General features: G+C 41.4%; 1 protein-coding gene across 3 annotated transcripts in view; it reads left to right on the plus strand.

Annotated features, from left to right (window-relative positions):
• The window catches only part of Zmym5 (zinc finger MYM-type containing 5), a 35,144-nt gene extending 19,041 nt beyond the window's left edge, over positions 1-16,103 (plus strand). For all 3 annotated transcript variants that reach the window (XM_042685620.1, XM_042685622.1, XM_042685621.1), the window contains 4 exons: positions 9,514-9,796; positions 10,601-10,760; positions 12,027-12,236; positions 14,651-16,103. In XM_042685620.1, the coding sequence (XP_042541554.1) occupies positions 9,514-9,796; positions 10,601-10,760; positions 12,027-12,236; positions 14,651-15,403 (1,406 nt within the window). In that variant the 3' untranslated portion in view covers positions 15,404-16,103. The remainder of the gene's footprint in view (positions 1-9,513; positions 9,797-10,600; positions 10,761-12,026; positions 12,237-14,650) is intronic.
• The last annotated feature ends 2,821 nt before the right edge of the window (positions 16,104-18,924 follow it).

Here is an 18,924-nt window from a genome sequence, read left to right on the forward strand (position 1 = left end):
GGCTAGTACTCTATCATTTGAGCCACAGCTTCACTTATAGCTTTTTTGGTAGCCTATTGAAGATAAGAGTTTCATAGACTTTTCAGCCCAGGCTGGGTTTATCTATGAACCTCAGATCTCAGCCTCCTAAGTAGCTAGGATTGCAGACATGAGCTACCGGTATCCAGCTCCAAATAATACTTTTTTTTAATTTAAAATATACTTTCTTTTTTTTTTTTTTTTTTAAATATACTTTTTTTTTTTTTGGGGGTCAATCCTGGAGGCTTGAACTCTGGGCCTAGGCACTGTCCCTTCTCTTCAGCTCAATGCTAGTGCTCTACCATTTGAGCCACAGCCCACTCCCAGTTTTCTGGTGCTTTATTGAAAATAAAGAGTCTCATTGTCTATCCTGCCCGGGCTGGCTTTGAACCACGATACTCAGATCTCAGCCTCCTGTGTAGCTAGGATTACAGGCATGAGCCACCAGCACCTGTCTTAAAATGTAATTTTATTCCTAAGAAATTTACTTTACCTGAGTACCAGAGACTTGTGCCAGTAATCCTAGCTACTCAAAAGGCTGAGAGCCACAGAATGGAACTCAGCCCCATCATACAAGTCTTAGAGACTCTTACCACAAACTATAAAAAGCTGGAAGTGTTAGTGGCTTAAACCTGCAATCCTAGCTACTCAGGAGTCTGAGATCTAAGGATCAAGGTTCAAAGCCAGCTCGGGCAGAAAAGTTAGGGAGATTCTACCTTCAATTAAGCACTAAAAAAGCCAGAAGTGGAACTGTGGCTCAAGTGGTAGAGCACTAAACGAGAAAAAAAATCAGTGATAATGCCCAGGCCCAGAGCTCCAGGACTAGAACAACAACAACAACAAAAAGCCTGTGAGAAGCAAGGGATTACTGGCTCCTGCCCGTAATACTAGCTACTCAGGAGGCTGAGATCTAAGGATTGCATCTGAAGCCAGCCTAGGCAGCAAAGTGTGAGACTCTTTTTTTCTTCTTCCTTCTTCTTCCTCTTCCTTCTCCCCTCTTCTCCTTCCCCTCCTCCCCTCCTCCTCCTCCGCCTCCTCCTTCTTTTTCTTTTTCTTCCTCTTCCTCTTCTTCCTCTTCTTCCCCCTCCTCCTTCTTCTTTTTGTCAGTCCTAGGGCTTGAACTCAGGACCTGGCACTGTCACTGAGCTTCTTTTGCTTAAGGCTAGCACTTTAGCCACAGCACACTTCCAGCTTTTTCTGTCTATGTGGTACTGAGGAATCAAACCTAGAACTTCATACATGCTAAGGAAGCACTCTACCACTAAGCCACATTCTCAGCCACTCTGTGAGACTCTTATCTCCAATTAACCACTAAAAAGCTGGAAGTGAACCTATCGCTCAAGTGGTAGAGTGCTAGCCTTGAACAGAAAAACTCAAGGATAGTGGCCAGGCCCAAGTTCAGGCCCCTAGAACCATCACCAAAAAAAAAAAAGGCTAGGAGAAGCCAGGAATTAGTGGCTTATGCCCTGTAATCCTAGTGACCCAGGAGCTCAGGAACATTACCCAGGATTTAGTTCATGTCCTAGTACCAGCAAAAACTAAAATCTTTATAGAAACTTAAGTACATTGTAAATTTAAGAACATAGGCAGTGTGTATATATGTATATACATAAGTGTGTATATATACATATGTGTGTATACTGTATAAGCACATACATACGTTAATCTCACTTTGTTGCCCAGGCTGATCTTAAACTCAATCCTCCAGCCTCCCCAGTAGGAGGTTGGTGTCACTGTACTGGCATTTTGTTTCATTTTTATGAATGGGTATTAAGGTGAATTATTTAGTACCTTTAAGTTCCCTTTTACATTTTCCCATGAATAATGGCTAAACACTATCCATCACTCCTCCTTAAAGTACCTGACATCTTTTAGGGAATGGAGAGTCAAAGTCAGTCAGTGGCTATTTCTTGTTGGTGTAGAGAATAGACCTTGTTCAGGAGTCTTTGCCCTTGCTCTCTGTCACTGTGACATCAGGGTTTTCAGATCTTGTTTGATCCAGGGGTAGTTTATTTATTTTTTTTGGAGTATATCCTTTGGAGATCATAATCAGTGGTAGTTGTGTTTAAGGAAGATAAACACAGAGAGCAAGAAGTTAGGACCAGCTGGGAAGGTAGCTCAGTGGTAGTGTTTGCCTTGCATGCATGATGCCCTGGGTTCAATTCCTCAGCACCATATAAGCAGAAAAGGCCGGAAGTGGTACTGTGGCTCAAGTGATAGAATCCTAGCCTTGAGCTAAAGAGCTGAGGGACAGTGCCCAGGTCTAGAGTTCAGGCCACACAACCAACAAAAAGAAAGAAAAAGGGGGAAGTAGGTATAGGCACCAGAGGTAAGAAGCAAAAAATAAAAATAAAGTTAGGACCAGTGAGACAGCAGTAGTAAATTCAGCAGAAGAGTATGATTTCCCAGGCAGGTGATTTTATTTTATTTATTTTGTGACAGTACTGGGACTTGAACTCAGAGCCTAGACACTGCCCCTGATCTTTTGTGCTCAAGGCTTTTGCTCTACCACTTTGATCCACAGCTCCACTTTCCACTTTTTACTAGTTAGAGATACAAGTCTCACAGAAGTCGGCCACTGGTGGCTCATGCTCGTAATCCTAGCTACTCAGGAGGCAGAGATACAAGAATGAGATACAAGGATCATGGTTCAAAGCCAGCCCAGGCCCGGCACCAGTGGCTCACGCCTGTAATCCTAACTACTCAGGAGGCTGAGATCTGAGGATCGAGGTTCAAAGCCAGCCCGGGCAGGAAAGTACGTGAAACTCTTATCTCCAATAAACCACTAGAAAACTGGAAGTGGTGCTAGCCTTGAGCTGAAGAGCTGAGGGACAGCACTCAGGCCCAGAATTCAAGCCCCATGACTGACAAAAAAAAAACAAAGCCAGCCCAGGCAGGAAAAATAAGAAGTTGAGCTATTGCTCAAAGTGGTAGAGCATTAGCCTTGAACAAAGAAGCTCAGGGACAGCACCCAGCCCCTGAGTTCAAGTCCCATTACTAAAAGTCTCATGGACTTTCTTGCCGTGCCTGCTTCAACCCATGATCCTTACAACTCTGCACCCACCACAGATGCAGATAATAATGAGGAATGAGTAAAACATTATTGTTTTCTTTCCCCATATGAATTCAGAGGACCAAGATGACAGGAGAGTCCCTGAGTTCATAGTACAGTCAAGATATTGCATTGATCTGGGCTCAGCTACATTTGCTGAATTATCTGAAATGTGAACATATTTGACTATAATTATGGCATACATCTGGCCCTGTATCCCAGAATATTGAGAGCCATTCGTTTTGAAGTATTGCCTATCTCAGAGAAATAGTTCTAGTACTTGAAGCTATGGTTTTCCTTGAGTTTATGTTCATTTCCCAAAAAAATCTGCTGTGAAAGTCAAAGTATGTGCGCGTGCACACCGTTAATGAAACTTGAACTTAGAGCCTGGGCATGGTCTGTTAGCTTTTTCACACAAGACTGGCATCTACCATTTGAGCCACAGCTCTACTTCTGACTTTTTGGTAGTTAATTGGAAATAAGAGTTTCACAAACTTTCCTGACTGGATTAGCTTCAAATCAGGAACCTCAGACCTCAGTCTCCTAAGTTACAGGCATGAGCCACCAAGTGTCAGGTGAAAGTAGAAGTTTTGACAGATACATTGGGGCCTGAGAGAAAGTCATTGGTAGAAATTCCCTTAAAGCCTTTGAGTTAGAATGCAAAGGTCATCCAGAGCTCAGATGAAGTTTTTCATGCAAAAATAATAACCAGCATGTGTGAGACCCTGATTGTTGTTGTTGTGTTGGGGGTTTTTTGGTGCTGAGGACTGATCTTAGGGCGTACACTTGCTAGGCAAGAGTTCTTTCACTGAGCTAAATCCCCGACCCTGAGACCCTGGGTTTGGATTTCCAGTGCCATACATAAGCATATACTAAAAAGTAATCAGAAATAAGATGCAGCAAGGTCATATGGCAGAAAATCAAGCAGGGAAGAGGGGCAAGACAATAGGGTTATCAGGAACAAAATGTTAAAATAGAAAACATTATGAGCCCAGGCATCAGTGGCTCGTGCCTATAATCTTAGCCATTTAGGATGCTGAAATCTGAAGATTGTGTTTCAAAGCAAGACCAGGCAGGAAAGTGAATGAGACTCTTTAGTTAACTATCAAAAAGTTGGAAGTAGAATTGTATGTGGTTCAAGTGATAGAATGCTATCCTTGAGCAAAAATGCTAAGGTGAGCACGAAGTTCTTAAGTTCAAGTACCATATGGCACATACATACATACATACAAAATCCTAGGTTCTTGGGAGACAGAATGGATTTTAAGTTCAGACTGGTAAGTAAAAGTTTTTGAGATTTCCTTCTCAATCTCATAGCTGACATACCAAACTACATTGGTAAATCATGATGCCAAGCACGTCTGAGCAGAAAGTCTGCAAGATTTGGTTTCCAGTTCTGACACAGTTATATAGGCTTGTGATCCCAGTTAAGTTGGGAATTCTAAAAGTTAAGCAGATCATTAGTTCCGTGGCAAGCGAAAATTTACCTTAAAAATAGCCCATGCAAGCCAAGCACCAGTGGCTCATGCCTGTAATCCTAGCTACTCAGGAGGCTGAGATCTGAGGATTGCAGTTCAAGCCCCCTGAGACTCTTCTCTCCAAATAACCACTCAACAGCCAGAAGAAGAGCTCTGGCTCCAGGTGGTAGAGTGCTAATCTTTAGCAAAAAGAACCCAGGAACAGTGGCCAGGTCATGAGTTCAAGCCCCACAACTGACAAGCAAAACAAAACCATGAGATCGCCGGGCGCTGGTGGCTCACGCCTGTAATCCTAGCTACTCAGGAGGCTGAGATCTGAGGATCGCGGTTCAAAGCCAGCCCAGGCAGGAGAGACCGTGAGACTCCTATCTCCAATAAACCACCAGAAAACCGGAAGTGGCGCTGTAGCTCAAGTGGTAGAGCGCTCGCCTTGAGCTGAAGAGCTGAGGGACAGCGCCCAGGCCCAGAGTTCAAGCCCCACGACCGACCAAAAAAAAAAAACAAAACCATGAGATCCACAAAATAGAAATATCCTTTGTTTTTGTTGTTGGATTTGGATGGGGGGGGGGGGGGGGGGGAATGTATTCTTTTTTTTTTTTTTTTTTTTTTTTGGGTCCGGTCGTGGGGCCTGAACTCTGGGCCTGGGCGCTCTCCCAGCTCTTCAGCCCAAGGCTAGCGTTCTACCACTTGAGCCACAGTGCCACTTCCAGCTTTTTTCTTTTTGCTTATGTGGTGCTAAGGAATTGAACCCAGGGCCTCAGGCATGAAAGGCAAGCGCTCTACCACTGAGCCACCTTCCCAGCCCTTTTTTTTTTTTTTTTTTGGTCAGTCTAGCACTCTACCACTTGAGCCACAGCACCACTTCTGGTTTTCTGATGGTTAATTGGAGATTGGAGTCTCAAACACTTTCCTGTCCAGGCTGGCTTTGAACTGTGATCCTCAGATCTCAGCCTCCTGAGTAGCTAGGATTACAGATGTGAGCCACCAGCACCCAGCTCTTTTTTTGTATTCTTAAGGAGGGGGGAAAGGGGCATAAAAATGGAGAAAGGAAGGGTAACATGCAGTTAGAATATTCAATATACACTATGTAAAAAACTATGGAACTTGTGGGCAGGCACAGGAGGGGAAAAATGGAGATGGAAGAAAGCAAAGGAAGGAGTGACATTGTCCTTATACTCATTACCTGATTTATGGAATTGCAATCCCTATAACAAAAAATGATGAAGGATTTAACACTCCAAAAAAGTACATATATAGTCTATGAGAAATGCTTGGAGACATGGCTCAGCAGCTTTTATTTGAGATCATTAGTCTCTTGCTACATGCAGTGTAGATGAACCTGAGTAGCCAGGATTGGAAGAGACGTAAGCTACTTGTTCCTGGTCTTTTTTTTTTTTTTTTTTCCTGTCCTGGGGCTTGAACCCATTGCTTGGGTGCTGTCCCTGAGCCTCTTTGTGTTCAAGGCTAGTGTTCTACCACTTGAGCCACAAGCACCACTTGAGGCTTTTTCTGAGTAATTTTTTGGAGATAAGAATCTCATGGACCTTCCTGCCTGGGCTGGCTTTGAACTGTAGTCCTCACTCAGATCTCAGCCTCCTGAGTAGCTGGAATTATTGGCATGAGCCACTGGCAACTGGCAGCTCTAATCTTTTTTCATGTGTATGCATGCTGGTACTGGGGCTTGAACTTAAAGCCTAGATGCTGTCCTTAAGCTTTTTTACTACTTAAGGCTAGCACTCTACCACTTGAGCCACAGCTTCACTTGTGGCATTTTGCTTGTTAATTGGAAATAATAGTCTCCTGTAGTTTCCTGAGTAGACTGGCTTCAAACCAGGATCCTCAGCTCTTAGCCCCCTAAGTAGCTAGGGATTGATTACATGCTTGAGCCACCAGCACCTACTACAAGATGTGCCAATCTGTCATTCTTAAAAGAGGACTGGGAATGTGACTCAGTAGTGATTGCCTACTATGCATGAAGCCCTAGGTTTGATTTCTCAGTAACACATAAACAGAAAAAGCCAGAAGAGGCACTGTCACTCAAGTGGTAGAGTGCTAACCTTGAGCAAAAGAAGCTCAGCAACAGTGCCCAGGCCCTGAGTTCAAGCCCCAGTACAGGCAAAAAACAGCAACAACAAATTTTTTGTTCATTCTGATTTGATTTAAACTGTAAAAGAAAAGAATTAGACAATGCTCAACAAGAAAGGTACTCATTACCTTACTGCTGTAACTGTAACCCCTCTGTACAGCATCTTGACAAAAAAAATAGAAAAGAATTTGAAGTTTTGGCAGAAGTTAGAAACAATAGATGACACTTTGAAGTGAGTATGATGATATTTGTAGTGTTATATTTTACATTACATTTCTTAAACTATTTTTTGTATTTTTCTTTATTGGTACTGGGGATCAAACCCAGGAACTCAGAGCTGAGATTATGGTTATAAACCCTAGCAGGGCGCTGGTGGCTCACGCTGGTGGCTTGAAGTCGGCCTGAGCACTATTATCCCTCAGCTCTTCAGCCCAAGGCGAGCACTCTACCACTTGAGCTACAGCGCCACTTCTGGTTTTCTGGTGGTTTATTGGAGATAGGAGTCTCACAGTCTTTCCTGCCCAGACTGGCTTTGAACCTCGATTCTCAGATCTCAGCATCCTGAGTAGCTAGGATTACAGGCGTGAGCCACCAGCGCCTGGCTAACACTTAACTTCTTTTTGTTGTAGTGCTCAGTTGTGTGTTGCTAAGTAAGCACTGAACTACTTAGCTACAATCTTAGCCTGCCATATCTTAGTTTTCTCGGATATAAATTACAATTATGTCTAATTTACTAGTGTTAATAGGCAATAAATAAGATAATGCTGTGCAAGTGCATTGCTACTGAGCAACATCCCAGCCCATATTAATTTATTTTTCGTGCTGATATTAGGGCTTGAACCCAGGATCTCATGCTCTCTTGATTTTTTTTTTTTTTTTTTTTGCTCAAGGCTAGCACTTTGGGCTGGGAAGGTGGCTCAGTGGTAGAGTGCTTGCCTTGCATGCATGAGGCCCTGGGTTCGATTCCTCAGCACCACATAAGCAAAAAGAAAAAAGCCGGAAGTGGCGCTGTGGCTCAAGTGATAGAGCGCTAGCCTTGAGCTGAAGAGCTGAGGGACAGCGCCCAGGCCCAGAGTTCAGGCCCACGACTGGACCCCCAAAAAAAAAAAAAAAAAAAAAAAAAGGCTAGCACTTTATACCACTTGAGTCACAGTACTACTTCCAGCTTTTTTGTTGTTAGTGGTGATGGTAGTGATTGTCATGGGGCTTGAACTTGGCCTGGGCACTTCACCTCAACGCAAGCACTCTACCACTTGAGCCACAGTACCACTCTTGGTTTTCTGGTGGTTAATTGGAGATAAGAATCTCATGGACTTTTCTACCCGGGCTGGCTTTGAACCATGATCCTCAGATCTCAGCCTCCTGAGTTGCTAGGATTACAGGTGTGGGCCACCGGTGCCCAGCCACTTCCAGATTTTTAATGGTTAATGGAAGATAAGAACCTCATAGACTTTCCTGCCCAACTGGCTTTGAACTGTAATTCTCAGATCACCACCTCCTGAGTAGCTAGAATTATAAAATGTGAGTTATCAGTGTCTGCTTATCTAAAGCATTTTGAATGAAAAGTGTAATGTTACAGTTTTCTCAAAACACAAAGCAGAAAAATTGTTGGTTTAGAGTGATGAAGATGTGGAAGGAAGTTATGAGGCAAAAGCAGTAAAATAGTGTCAGTTGGTACATATATGGATCTTACATGTAAAAGTTTCTCAACGTCTTCATTTTACATTTTTCATAATGCTCATGAAGTAAGTAGATAGCATACACACACTACCAGTATTCCTCAAATGTTCTAGATAGCTATTCTTTCACTACAGTTATCTATTTATTTGCATTATCCTTTGCTTCATTTTATAAATGTATAACTTTTCCTGTTAGGAAGAAAAAGTTTAATGTTTTGAGTGTGCCATCTAACAATCTACTAAATTCAGAGATAATGTTTTTTGTTTTTTTGTTGTTTTTTTTGGGGGGGGGTTCCGGTCGTGGGGCCTGAACTCTGGGCCTGGGCGCTGTCCCTCAGCTCTTCAGCTCAAGGCTAGCGCTCTACCACTTGAGCCACAGCGCCACTTCCGGCTTTTTTCTTTTTGCTTATGTGGTGCTGGGGAATCGAACCCAGGGCCTAAGACATGCAAGGCAAGTGCTCTACCACTGAGCCACCTTCCCAGCCTCAGAGATAATGTTTTAAATCTAAAAAGCCCAACTAGCTAGTGGCCATCACGTTTCACAGTTCTAGGGGCCATTTATTAGTGGCACATAGAAATATATGATGCCTTAGAATGCAGAGTGCTTATGTTTCTTGGATTATAAGACTGGCTGGCTGCTTCATCTCTGGATTCTTTTTTTTTCTTTCTTTTTTTGTCAGTAGTGGGGCTTGAACTCTGGGCCTGAGCACTGTCCCTTAGCTCTTTAGCTCAAGGCTAGCGTTCTACCACTTGAGCCACAGTACCACTTCCAGTTTTTGATAGTTTATTGGAGATAAGAGACCCACAGACTTTCCTACCTGGGCTAGCTTTTTGCCGGGAACCTCAAATGGCAGCCTCCTTAGTAGCTGGGATTACATGTGTGAGCCATCAGCGCTGTCTCTAGATTCTTAAAACCTTAAAATTTAGAATATATTCCCGGAGCTGGGAAGGTGGCTCAGTGGTAGAGCACTTGCCTTACATGCCTGAGGCCCTGGGTTCGATTCCTCAGCACCACATAAGAAAAAAGCCAGAAGTGGCGCTGTGGTTTAAGTGGTAGAGTGCTAGCCTTGAGCTGAAGAGCTGAGGGACAGCGCCCAGGACCAGAGTTCAGGCCCCACAACCGGACCAAAAAAATATATATATATATATTCCCAATGTGTATTTGTATTCTATAACTTTTTCTTGTGTTTAATTTTTAAGATTCTTGGATCTCCCAGTCAGCATCATTTCCTCGAAATCAGAAACAACCAGGAATGGATTCCTTATCACCAGTGGCCTTACTTCCTAAACAGAATTTCCAAACTACAGCCCAACAACAACTTAAACCAGCTAAAATCACTTGTGCAAACTGCAAAGAGCCTTTACAGAAGGGACAGACAGCTTATCAACGAAAAGGATCTCCTCACCTTTTTTGTTGTACTACCTGCCTTTCTTCTTTCTCACGTAGACGTACTCGAAGGACACGGAATATAATATGTAAAAAGTAAGCAGTACTTTTCAATGTTTCTTTGTTTCACTGAACACTAATAGTGAGCTTGAAGGATTCATGAATAGAATTGTTTTAGGGATGTTTTCAAGCCAAGTGTCAGGGCACGCCTGTACTCCTCCCTTCTTGGGATGCTGAGATCTGAGGATTCTGACTCAAAGCCAGTTTGGGCAGGAAAATCTATGAGACTCTTATCTCCTGTTAACCATCAAAAAGCCAGCAGTGGGCTAGGAAGGTGGCTCAGTGTTAGAGTGCTTGCCTCATATGCCTGAGGCCCTGAGTTGGATTCCTTAGCACCACATAAACAGAAAAGACCAGAAGTGGCACTGTGGCTCAAGTGGTAGAGTGATAGCCTTGAGCTAAAGAGCTCAGGGACAGCGCCCAGGCCTAGAGTTCAAGTCTCACAACCCAAAAAAAGAAAGCAGTGGAGCTATGGCTTCAGTGCTAGAATGGGTAGCCTTGAGTAAAAAAGCTAAGGCTCTTGAGTTCAAGACCCAGTATTGCACGCAAACACACACACACACACACACACACACACACACACACACACACAGGTGTGCTAGAGCTAGCTGTAGGTTCATTTATGCTGTACTTAATCTTGGTAGGAAAATGTTGCCTTTGCCTCTGCCATTGCCTCTGCCATTTTTCTTAAACCTTAGTTCTGCTAAGTGGCTTTTGCTATGTTCAAAAGTTATAGCTGTTTCCTAGGATCGAATAAAAGGAAAAATGTCGATGTTTATATAAGTATGACTTACTAATACGCATTTTTTCTAAATTGCATGTCTTTTCCTTGTCTTTCAGAGATACACCAACAAAGAAAGCTACTGTTCTTCCAGTAGAATCAAGCAGATCCTCCCAAGGATTTTATAGCACACCTTTGTCTCCCTATGAAGACAACCAGAATATTAGAAAAGGAATTTATATTAAGTCAAGATGTATAATCTGTAGTAAATTAGGAGAGGTCTGGATTTTTATACCTAAATTATTTGGGCCAATGGATAATTCTAATTGTTTTTGAAAGTTTTAGGAAGGATATATATTTTTTATTTATTTATTTTTGTGGGTCACGGGGCTTGAACTCTGGGCTTGGGCGCTATCCCTCAGCTCTTCAGCTTACGGCAAGCCTTCTACCACTTGAGCCACAGCACCACTTCCAGTTTTCTAGTGGTTTATTAGAGATAAGAGTCTCATGGACTTTCCTGCCCGAGCTGGCCTTAAACTGTGATCCTCAGCTCTCAGCCTTCTAAATAGCTAGGAGTACAGGCATGAGCCACTGTTGCTCCTCTTAGGAAGGATATATTTTAGTAAAATAAAGTAAGGAGAAATGGAGAAAGAGAACATTTTTTGCTCCCCAGCAGAAAATAGGAGTTAAAGACTCCGGTAATTTTTTAAGTGCTTCCATCTATGTAATGCACATATCCTAGTTGTACATCATGATGTGGAAAGGAAGAATAAGGATATGCTAGGTCAGGGGCTGGGAAGGTGGATCAGTGGTAGAGTGCTTGCCTTGCATGCGTGAGGCCCTGGGTTCGATTCCTCAGCACCACATAAGCAGAAAAAGTCAGAAGTGGCACTGTGGCTTAAGTGCCAGAGCGCTATCCTTGAGTTGAAGACCTGAGGGACAGCACCCAGGCCTAGAGTTCAGGCCCCATGACCGACAAAGAAAAAAAAAAAAGATTGCATTTGAGCCTTGCACTGCTGGCTCACGCCTGCCACTAGCTACTCCAAAGGCTGAGATCTGAAGATTGGGGTTCAAAGCCAGTCTTGACTTGTGAGACTTTATCTCTAACCTCCAGAAAACAGGAAGTGGAGCTGTAGCTCAAAATGGTAGAATGCTAGCCTTGAACAAAAAGATTCAAGGGCAGCACCCAGGCCCTTTATTCAAGCCCTCCTGAAAAAAAGATTGCAGTTCAAGCTAGCCCAAACCAAAAAGTCTGAGGCTTGTCTAGTTAACCAACAAAATGATAGATTGAAGGTATGGCTCAAGTGGTAGAACACAAGCTATGAGCAAGCAAGAAATAACAATACATTCTTGAATATATTTTTACTGAAGTAGTAGTTCTTTGTTTCTATTGCCAAAACTATTCATTACTTTGCCTATTGTACTAATCTGATTTGTATATTTTATTAAAGAAGATACTACATTTAATTTTATTCAAAATTAGAGAAATGGTGAGTTCATATATTTAACAAATGTCGGGTGTTTTTGTTTTTGTTTTGTTTTTAGATTCGCCATGAAGTCAGTGTTAATAATGTAACACATAAACTGTGTAGTAACCATTGCTTTAATGAGTACCGATTGGCCAATGGTCTAGTAATGAACTGCTGTGAACAGTGTGGAGAATATTTGCCCAGTAAAAATATTGGAAACAGCATCCTGATTGGAGGTCAGCAGAAGAGGTTTTGCTGCCAAAGTTGTGTTAATGAATATAAACAGGTAATTCTTTTTAATGTGATTTAATGGTCAAGTAAATAGTAGATTTATCCTCTTGGCATACATTAACTAGATTTATCATGAAACTTTAGTTCCATTTTGTCATTATGTCATTTGAGTTGATTCAGGTAAATACTTCATTGTTGTATATTTGTTTTAAAGGTTTGCTTTTTGTTTAATTTTGCTTTTTTGTTAAAGTCAAGAATGGTTTTCTCCCTTGTGCCATTTTTTGTTGTGTTCCTAATACCTTGATAGTTCTAGTTAATCTACATGCCAATCAAAATTTGATATTGTGGAAGTGTGGCTCAGAGTGGTAGTGCACTTGTCTGGCATGTGCAAAATACTAGGGATCATAGCTTATTAACTGTCCAACATTCCTAGCAAACATAAGGCTCTGGGGGTTCAAACCCTAGTACTACCTTCTCCCTGCTTCCCCTGCCCCCCCAAAAAGCAAGGTGCCAGTGGCTTATGTCTAACTACTCAAGAGGTAGTGATTGGAAAGATTGCCATTTGAGGCCAGCCTAGGCAAAAAAGTTCAAAAGACTATTTCATCTAGATCTAGTTTCATATTTTTTGCCTTTGTGCCTAGACTGTGATACTGTTTATGCCTGTGAGATGATAAGCATACATGACCATGCCCAACTTTTTTGTTCAGATGGGAACCTCTTTCCCAGTCTTCACCTTCAGAGAAGCTGTGAACCACTGTATGTGACCTAAATGATTGTGTGTGTGTGTGTGAGAGAGAGAGAGAGAGAGAAAGAGAGAGAATGTGAGTATGTTGGTCCTATGGCTTGAACTCAGGGCTGAGCATTGTCCTCAAGATTTTTTGCTCAAGGCAACTCTGTTCTACTTGAGGCACAGCTACACTTCTGGCTTTTTGCTAATTAATTGGATTTTTTGCTAATTAATTGGATTTTCCTGTCCTGGCTAGATTCAGACTGTAATCCTGAGATCTCAGCCTCCTGAGTGGCTAGGATTCCAGGCATGAGCCACTGGCACCCAGCTAAATAACAACTTTATTAAGGTATAATTAATCTACAGTGTGTTCACTTACCCCAATAGAATCCTCTTGTTTTGTCAATAGTCATGTTCATCTTTTTTTTTTTTTTGGTGCTGGTTCTGGAGCTTGAACTCAGGGCATGGATGCTGTCCCTGAGCTTTTTTGCTCAAGGCTAGTACTTTATTACTTGAGCCTCATCTCTACTTCTGGCCTTTTTGTTTATTGTAGATAAAAGAATCTCATCAACTTTCTTACTGGACTGTCTTCAAACTTTGGTCATCAACTCTCAACCTCCTGAGTAGCTAGGATTACAGGCATGAGCCACTGGTGTCCAGCTCATTTCTGTCCTTTCTTCTTCCAAAAGTCCTAGGCAGTTACTGAGCAACTACCTTTTGTCACTATAAATTTGCCTGTTCTTGGGGCTGGGAAGGTGGCTCAGTGGTAGAGTGCTTGCCTTGCATGCATGAGGCCCTGAGTTTGATTCCTCAGCACCACATAAGCAAAAAGAAAAACGCCGGAAGTGGTAGAGTGCTAGCCTTGAGCTGAAGAACTGAGGGACAGCACCCAGGCCTAGAGTTCAGGCCCCACGACTGGATCCCAAAAAAATAAATTTGCCTGTTCTGGACATTCCAGCACAAATGGACTCATGTCGTTCCTTATCTCTATCTTCTTTCACACTTCATACTGTTTTCAAGATTTGTCAGTCCTTCATTTGTTACTTCATACTTCTAAATGGAAAATTCAGCATTTTTATCTATTCATTTGTGAACAATTCAGTTCAGGATGTTTTCTATTGTGAATGATGTTGCTATGAACATTTGTTTATAATTGCTGGGGCAGGGGGCGCTACTGGAACTTGAACTTAGGGCCTATGTTCTAGCTTTTTTTTTTTTTTTTTTTTTTGGTCGGTCGTGGGGCTTGAACTCTGGGCTTAGGTGCTGTCCCTATGCTCTTCAGCTCAAGTCAAGTGCTCTACCGCTTGAGTCACAGCGCCACTTCCAGTTTTCTAGTGGTTTATTGGAGATAAGAGTCCCACAGATTTTCCTGCCCAGGCTGACTTTGAACCGCAATTCCTCAGATCTCAGCCTCCTTAGTAGCTAGGATTACAGGCGTGAGCCACCGGCGCCTGGCTTGGTCAGCTTTTTGCTCATGGCTGGCACTCTATTTTTTGATTCACACATCTAGTTCATGTATATAATTTTTGTATAAAAATAAATTTTAATTGCTCTTTTTCTTTGGCAGTTCTTGGGATTTAACTCAAGGTTTCACACTCTGTACTACTTCAGTACATTGTTAGTACTGAATTAGTCCTTAGTACTGAATTAGTTAGTACTGATTGTTAGTCCTTAATTTATTTTGGGTATATACATTGGAGTAGAATTGCAGGGTCATGTTTAATTCTCCTGTTTCTTCTCAGATAATGGAAACAAAATCAAAAGCATTATCAACACCAGAAATCAGAAAAAGGAATTCCATTACAGAGGAAAATGAGACAAAATCATTTGGATCATCAGATGTGCTTTTGGAAAAAATAGATGAAATACCAGAAAAAAAGGAAAAGGCTACAGAGCTACAGGTTTCTGCAGAATGTAGTCCAGATATACTACTGAGTGAACAGAATGTGAATTTACCTTCCATGTCAGCTATAGCTGATAAATTTCAAAAGCAACTGGAAAACAAAGAATCTGAAGACCCCATTATACCAATTGTGCTTTCTGCAGATCCAGGTACATGGCCCCGAGTTTTGGACATTAAACAGCGAGATGCTCTTATTGAAAATGAGCCACCTCAAGTAAGAAATTTTAACTTTCCAAAAGACAATACAGGGAGGAAATTTTCAGAAACTTATTATACAAGAATTCTTCCAAGTGGTGAGAAAACTACTAGATCCTGGTTACTTTATTCTGCCTCAAAAGATTCTGTATTTTGTCTGTATTGCAAACTCTTTGGGGAAGGAAAAAACCAACTGAAAAATGAGAATGGGTGCAAAGATTGGCAGCATTTATCACATATCCTTAGTAAACATGAAGAAAGCGAAATGCACATAATCAATAGTGTTAAATATTCAAAACTAAAATCTGAATTGGAAAATAATAAAAGCAATGAAAGTGCAGAACACAGATTATATGAAAATGAGAAAAGTGATGGTGTGGTACTTTTGTACACATAATATCCTGATGTGTTTTTGAGATGACATTGACTTACATTACTCAGAAAAAATCTGCACTGTAAGTCAGAACCTTTATGTTGTGAGACTCCTACACAGAGTAACTTACAACAGCTATGAGCAATAAGTCCAGTAGCAAATAAATACTGTTTCTGTTCCAAATGCTAAATAATTCAATAGTTGTTATTACAGGTTTTAGTAAAGCTAATTTTTTATTTTCTGAACCTTAAAAAAAAGTCAATTGGAAACTTCTAAACATTGATTTGGAGGGGTTAGAGACATAATTCATTTAGTAAAGTTAGCACTCTACCAGTGAGCAAAAGTAGCAGACACCAAGTTCAAGTCCTGGTCTTGACCCTTAAGAAAAAAAAATTTGATGTTTGAGATTTGCCATTTTAATAGAATTAGTTAATACTCTGTTCATGAACAGAATGGGGTCTGAACTACAACTTTTTGCTATTAAACCAAATACTTATTTCTTTTGAGCAAAACATTTTTCTATTTGAGCAAAACAACTTCATTTGTTATATAAAATGATTAAAATGGTTAATTTGCATTTTATTGGTTTATATTTTTGTTTTTAATTTAATTTGTAAATGTTTTTGCCTTTATTATTGTATGAGAACTTTAAGCATAAAGAATATATGCCTATTTTTATGTTGTTACAAATATAAGAAATATTAAAAATATATTGTTAACCTTTCAACTGTTGTAGATTTTTTTTCTTACATGTGAAATTTGAGAAATAATGTATCTAAATATTTAAATGACCAACCAGTTTCATTATCACTATAAATTTAGTAATTCTCCCTTTGTCTCCAGTTTCTGATTCAGTTTCATCATGTATTGAATTCTTACATATACTTGGGCTTAATTCCTTACAGGGCTTTTCATATGAAACAAAATAGTATATGACAATAGCTAAGTAGATGCAGTCTTCCAGCTGGGCTGAAATAGTAATACTTACAAATTCAGTGTTATACCAGGGCAAAAAGCTATTTCTTGGAATAAACCTAAAACAATTCTCACTAAATTAATCATTCTCATTAAACTATCATGAGGATTTTGTTGCTTTTTTTTGTATGTGTGTGACAACTGGATCATTTAATCTTTCAGACTTGAATTTGAATATGGCTCTGAGATGTCTTTTAAAAATCTAAAGTGGCTGGGTGCTGGTGGCTAATGCTTATAATCGTAGCTACTCAGGAGGCTGAGATCTGAGAATCATGGTTCAAAGCCAGCCCAGGCAGGAACATTGTGAGACTCTGATCTTCAATTAACCACCAGAAAACCAGAAGTGGCACTGTGGTGCAAGTGGTTGAGCACTCGCCTGGAGCTCAGGAACAGCACAGGGGCCCAGAGTTAAAGCCCCACGACCAACAAAAAAAAAAGAGAAAAAAATCTAAAGGGTTTAATAAAAATGTCAAATTGATTCATTAAGAAAATATAGTTAGATCTTCACCTTAATTCTTTATCATACTACATACATACAAGATCTCATAACTTCATAATACTGAGCTAAAGGAACAAAACAAGCGAAATCTTTCCTGGCACCCATGGCTCATACTGGTAATCCTGGGTACTCAAGAGGCTAAGATCGGAGAATCACAGTTTGAAGCTAGCCCCAGGCAGAAAATACATCTCCAATTTATTACCAAAAGTCTGGAAGTAGATCTATGGCTCAAAGTGATAGAGCAGCACTAGCCTTGAGCACAAAAACTCAGTGACAGTGCTCAGGCCTGACACAAAAAGAAAAGGGACTAAAATTTCCAAAAGTGGCAGTTTCACAGGTATACTTCCTAGCTGTAGTTTTTAATGTGTTGAGCATAGCTCAGTAAAGCTCTAGGGGACAATATTCAACCCCTGAGTTCAAGATCCAGTATAGGGACCAGGAAAAAAAAACAAAACAGCCAGGCTTATGCTCATGCCTATAATCCTAGCTATTCAGAAGGCTGAGATCTGAGGATAGTGGTTTAAAGCCAGCTCTGGCAGGAAAGTACTATTCCTGAGTGAGGTAGAGGAAATGTTTCCTAATTTTCCCTACTTTAACCTTGTTAGATAAATCCTGGCTAAAATTTTTTTTTCTTTTTTTTTTTTTAATCTCGTGGGGCTTGATCTCTGGGCCTGGATGCTTCCCTCAGCTCTTTAGCTCAAGGCTAGCACTCTACCATTTGAGCCACAGCAACACTTTCCAGTTTTCTTTTCTTTTCTTTTTTTTTGGGGGGGGGGGGTCCGGTTATGGAGCTTTAACTCTGGGCCTGGGCGCTATCCCTCAGCTCTTCAACTCAAAGCTAGTGCTCTACCACTTGAGCCACAGCCACAGCGCCACTTCCAGCTTTTTTCTGCTTATGTGGTGCTGAGGAATAGAACCCAGGGCCTTGTGCATGCGAGGCAAGCACTCTACCACTGAGCCAACTTCCCAGCCCCCACTTCCAGTTTTCTAGTGGTTTATTTGAGATAGTTTCACTGACTTTCCTGCCTGGGCTAGCTTTGAACCGCAATCCTCAGATCTCAGCCTCCTAAGTGGTAGGATTACAGGCATGAGCCACTGGTGTGCCTGGCTGTGGCAAACACTTTTTTTAAAAAAAATTTAGCTAACTTAGAGACTTGAAGGAAATTTTTTTTTTGGGGGGGGTCCGGTCGTGGGGCCTGAACTCTGGGCCTGGGTGCTGTCCCTCAGCTTTTCAGCTCAAGACTAGCGCTCTACCACTGAGCCACAGCGCCACTTCTGGCTTTTTTCTTTTTGCTTATGTGGTGCTGAGGAATCGAACCCAGGGCCTCAGGCATGCAAGGTAAGCACTCTACCACTGAGCTACCTTCCCAGCCCAACTTGAAGGAAAATTTTGAGTCTAGTACTTGGAATTTACTTTTTGTCTTTTTTGTGCTAGTTTTAGGATTTAATTCAGGGCCTGGCCATTGTCCCTGATTTTTTTGTTCAAGGCTAGCACTCTACCACTTGAGCCACAGCTTCACTTTCAGCTTCCTGGTGATCAGTTTGGAGATATGCTCTTGCCTGAGCTGGCTTAAAAACTTGATCATCAGATCTCAGCCTCCTGAGTAGCTAGGATTACAGGGGTGAGCCACCAGCACCCAGGCTAATAAAATTATTTTTTTTAAAGCCAGGCACCTGGATTAATAAAATTATGTATTAATAAAGAATAAACTAGATGTTCAGATTAATAAAATTATATTTAAAATGAATAAGCCAAATTAATTATTTTTTTAAGGGGTACATTGTGCCAGGTGCCAGTGGCTCATGCCTGTAATCCTAGCTACTCAGGTGGCTGAGATCTGAGAATCACAGTTCAAAACCAACCCAGGGCAGGTAAATCAGTGAGACTCTTTATCTCCAATTAACCACCAGAAAACCATAAGTGGCACTGTCTGAAGAGGTAGAGCACTTGCCTTGAGCTGAAGAGGTCAGGGACAGCACTCAGGCCCAGAGTTCAGGCCTCAGGACCAGACTCCCCCCCCACCCCCCCCAAAAAAAAATACTCAACCTCTCTTTTTCTTTTTGCTCTTAA

The sequence above is a fragment of the Dipodomys spectabilis genome, unplaced genomic scaffold, assembly GCF_019054845.1.
Source record: "Dipodomys spectabilis isolate Male_0828 unplaced genomic scaffold, ASM1905484v1 ptg000095l, whole genome shotgun sequence".
Lineage (NCBI taxonomy): Eukaryota > Metazoa > Chordata > Mammalia > Rodentia > Heteromyidae > Dipodomys > Dipodomys spectabilis.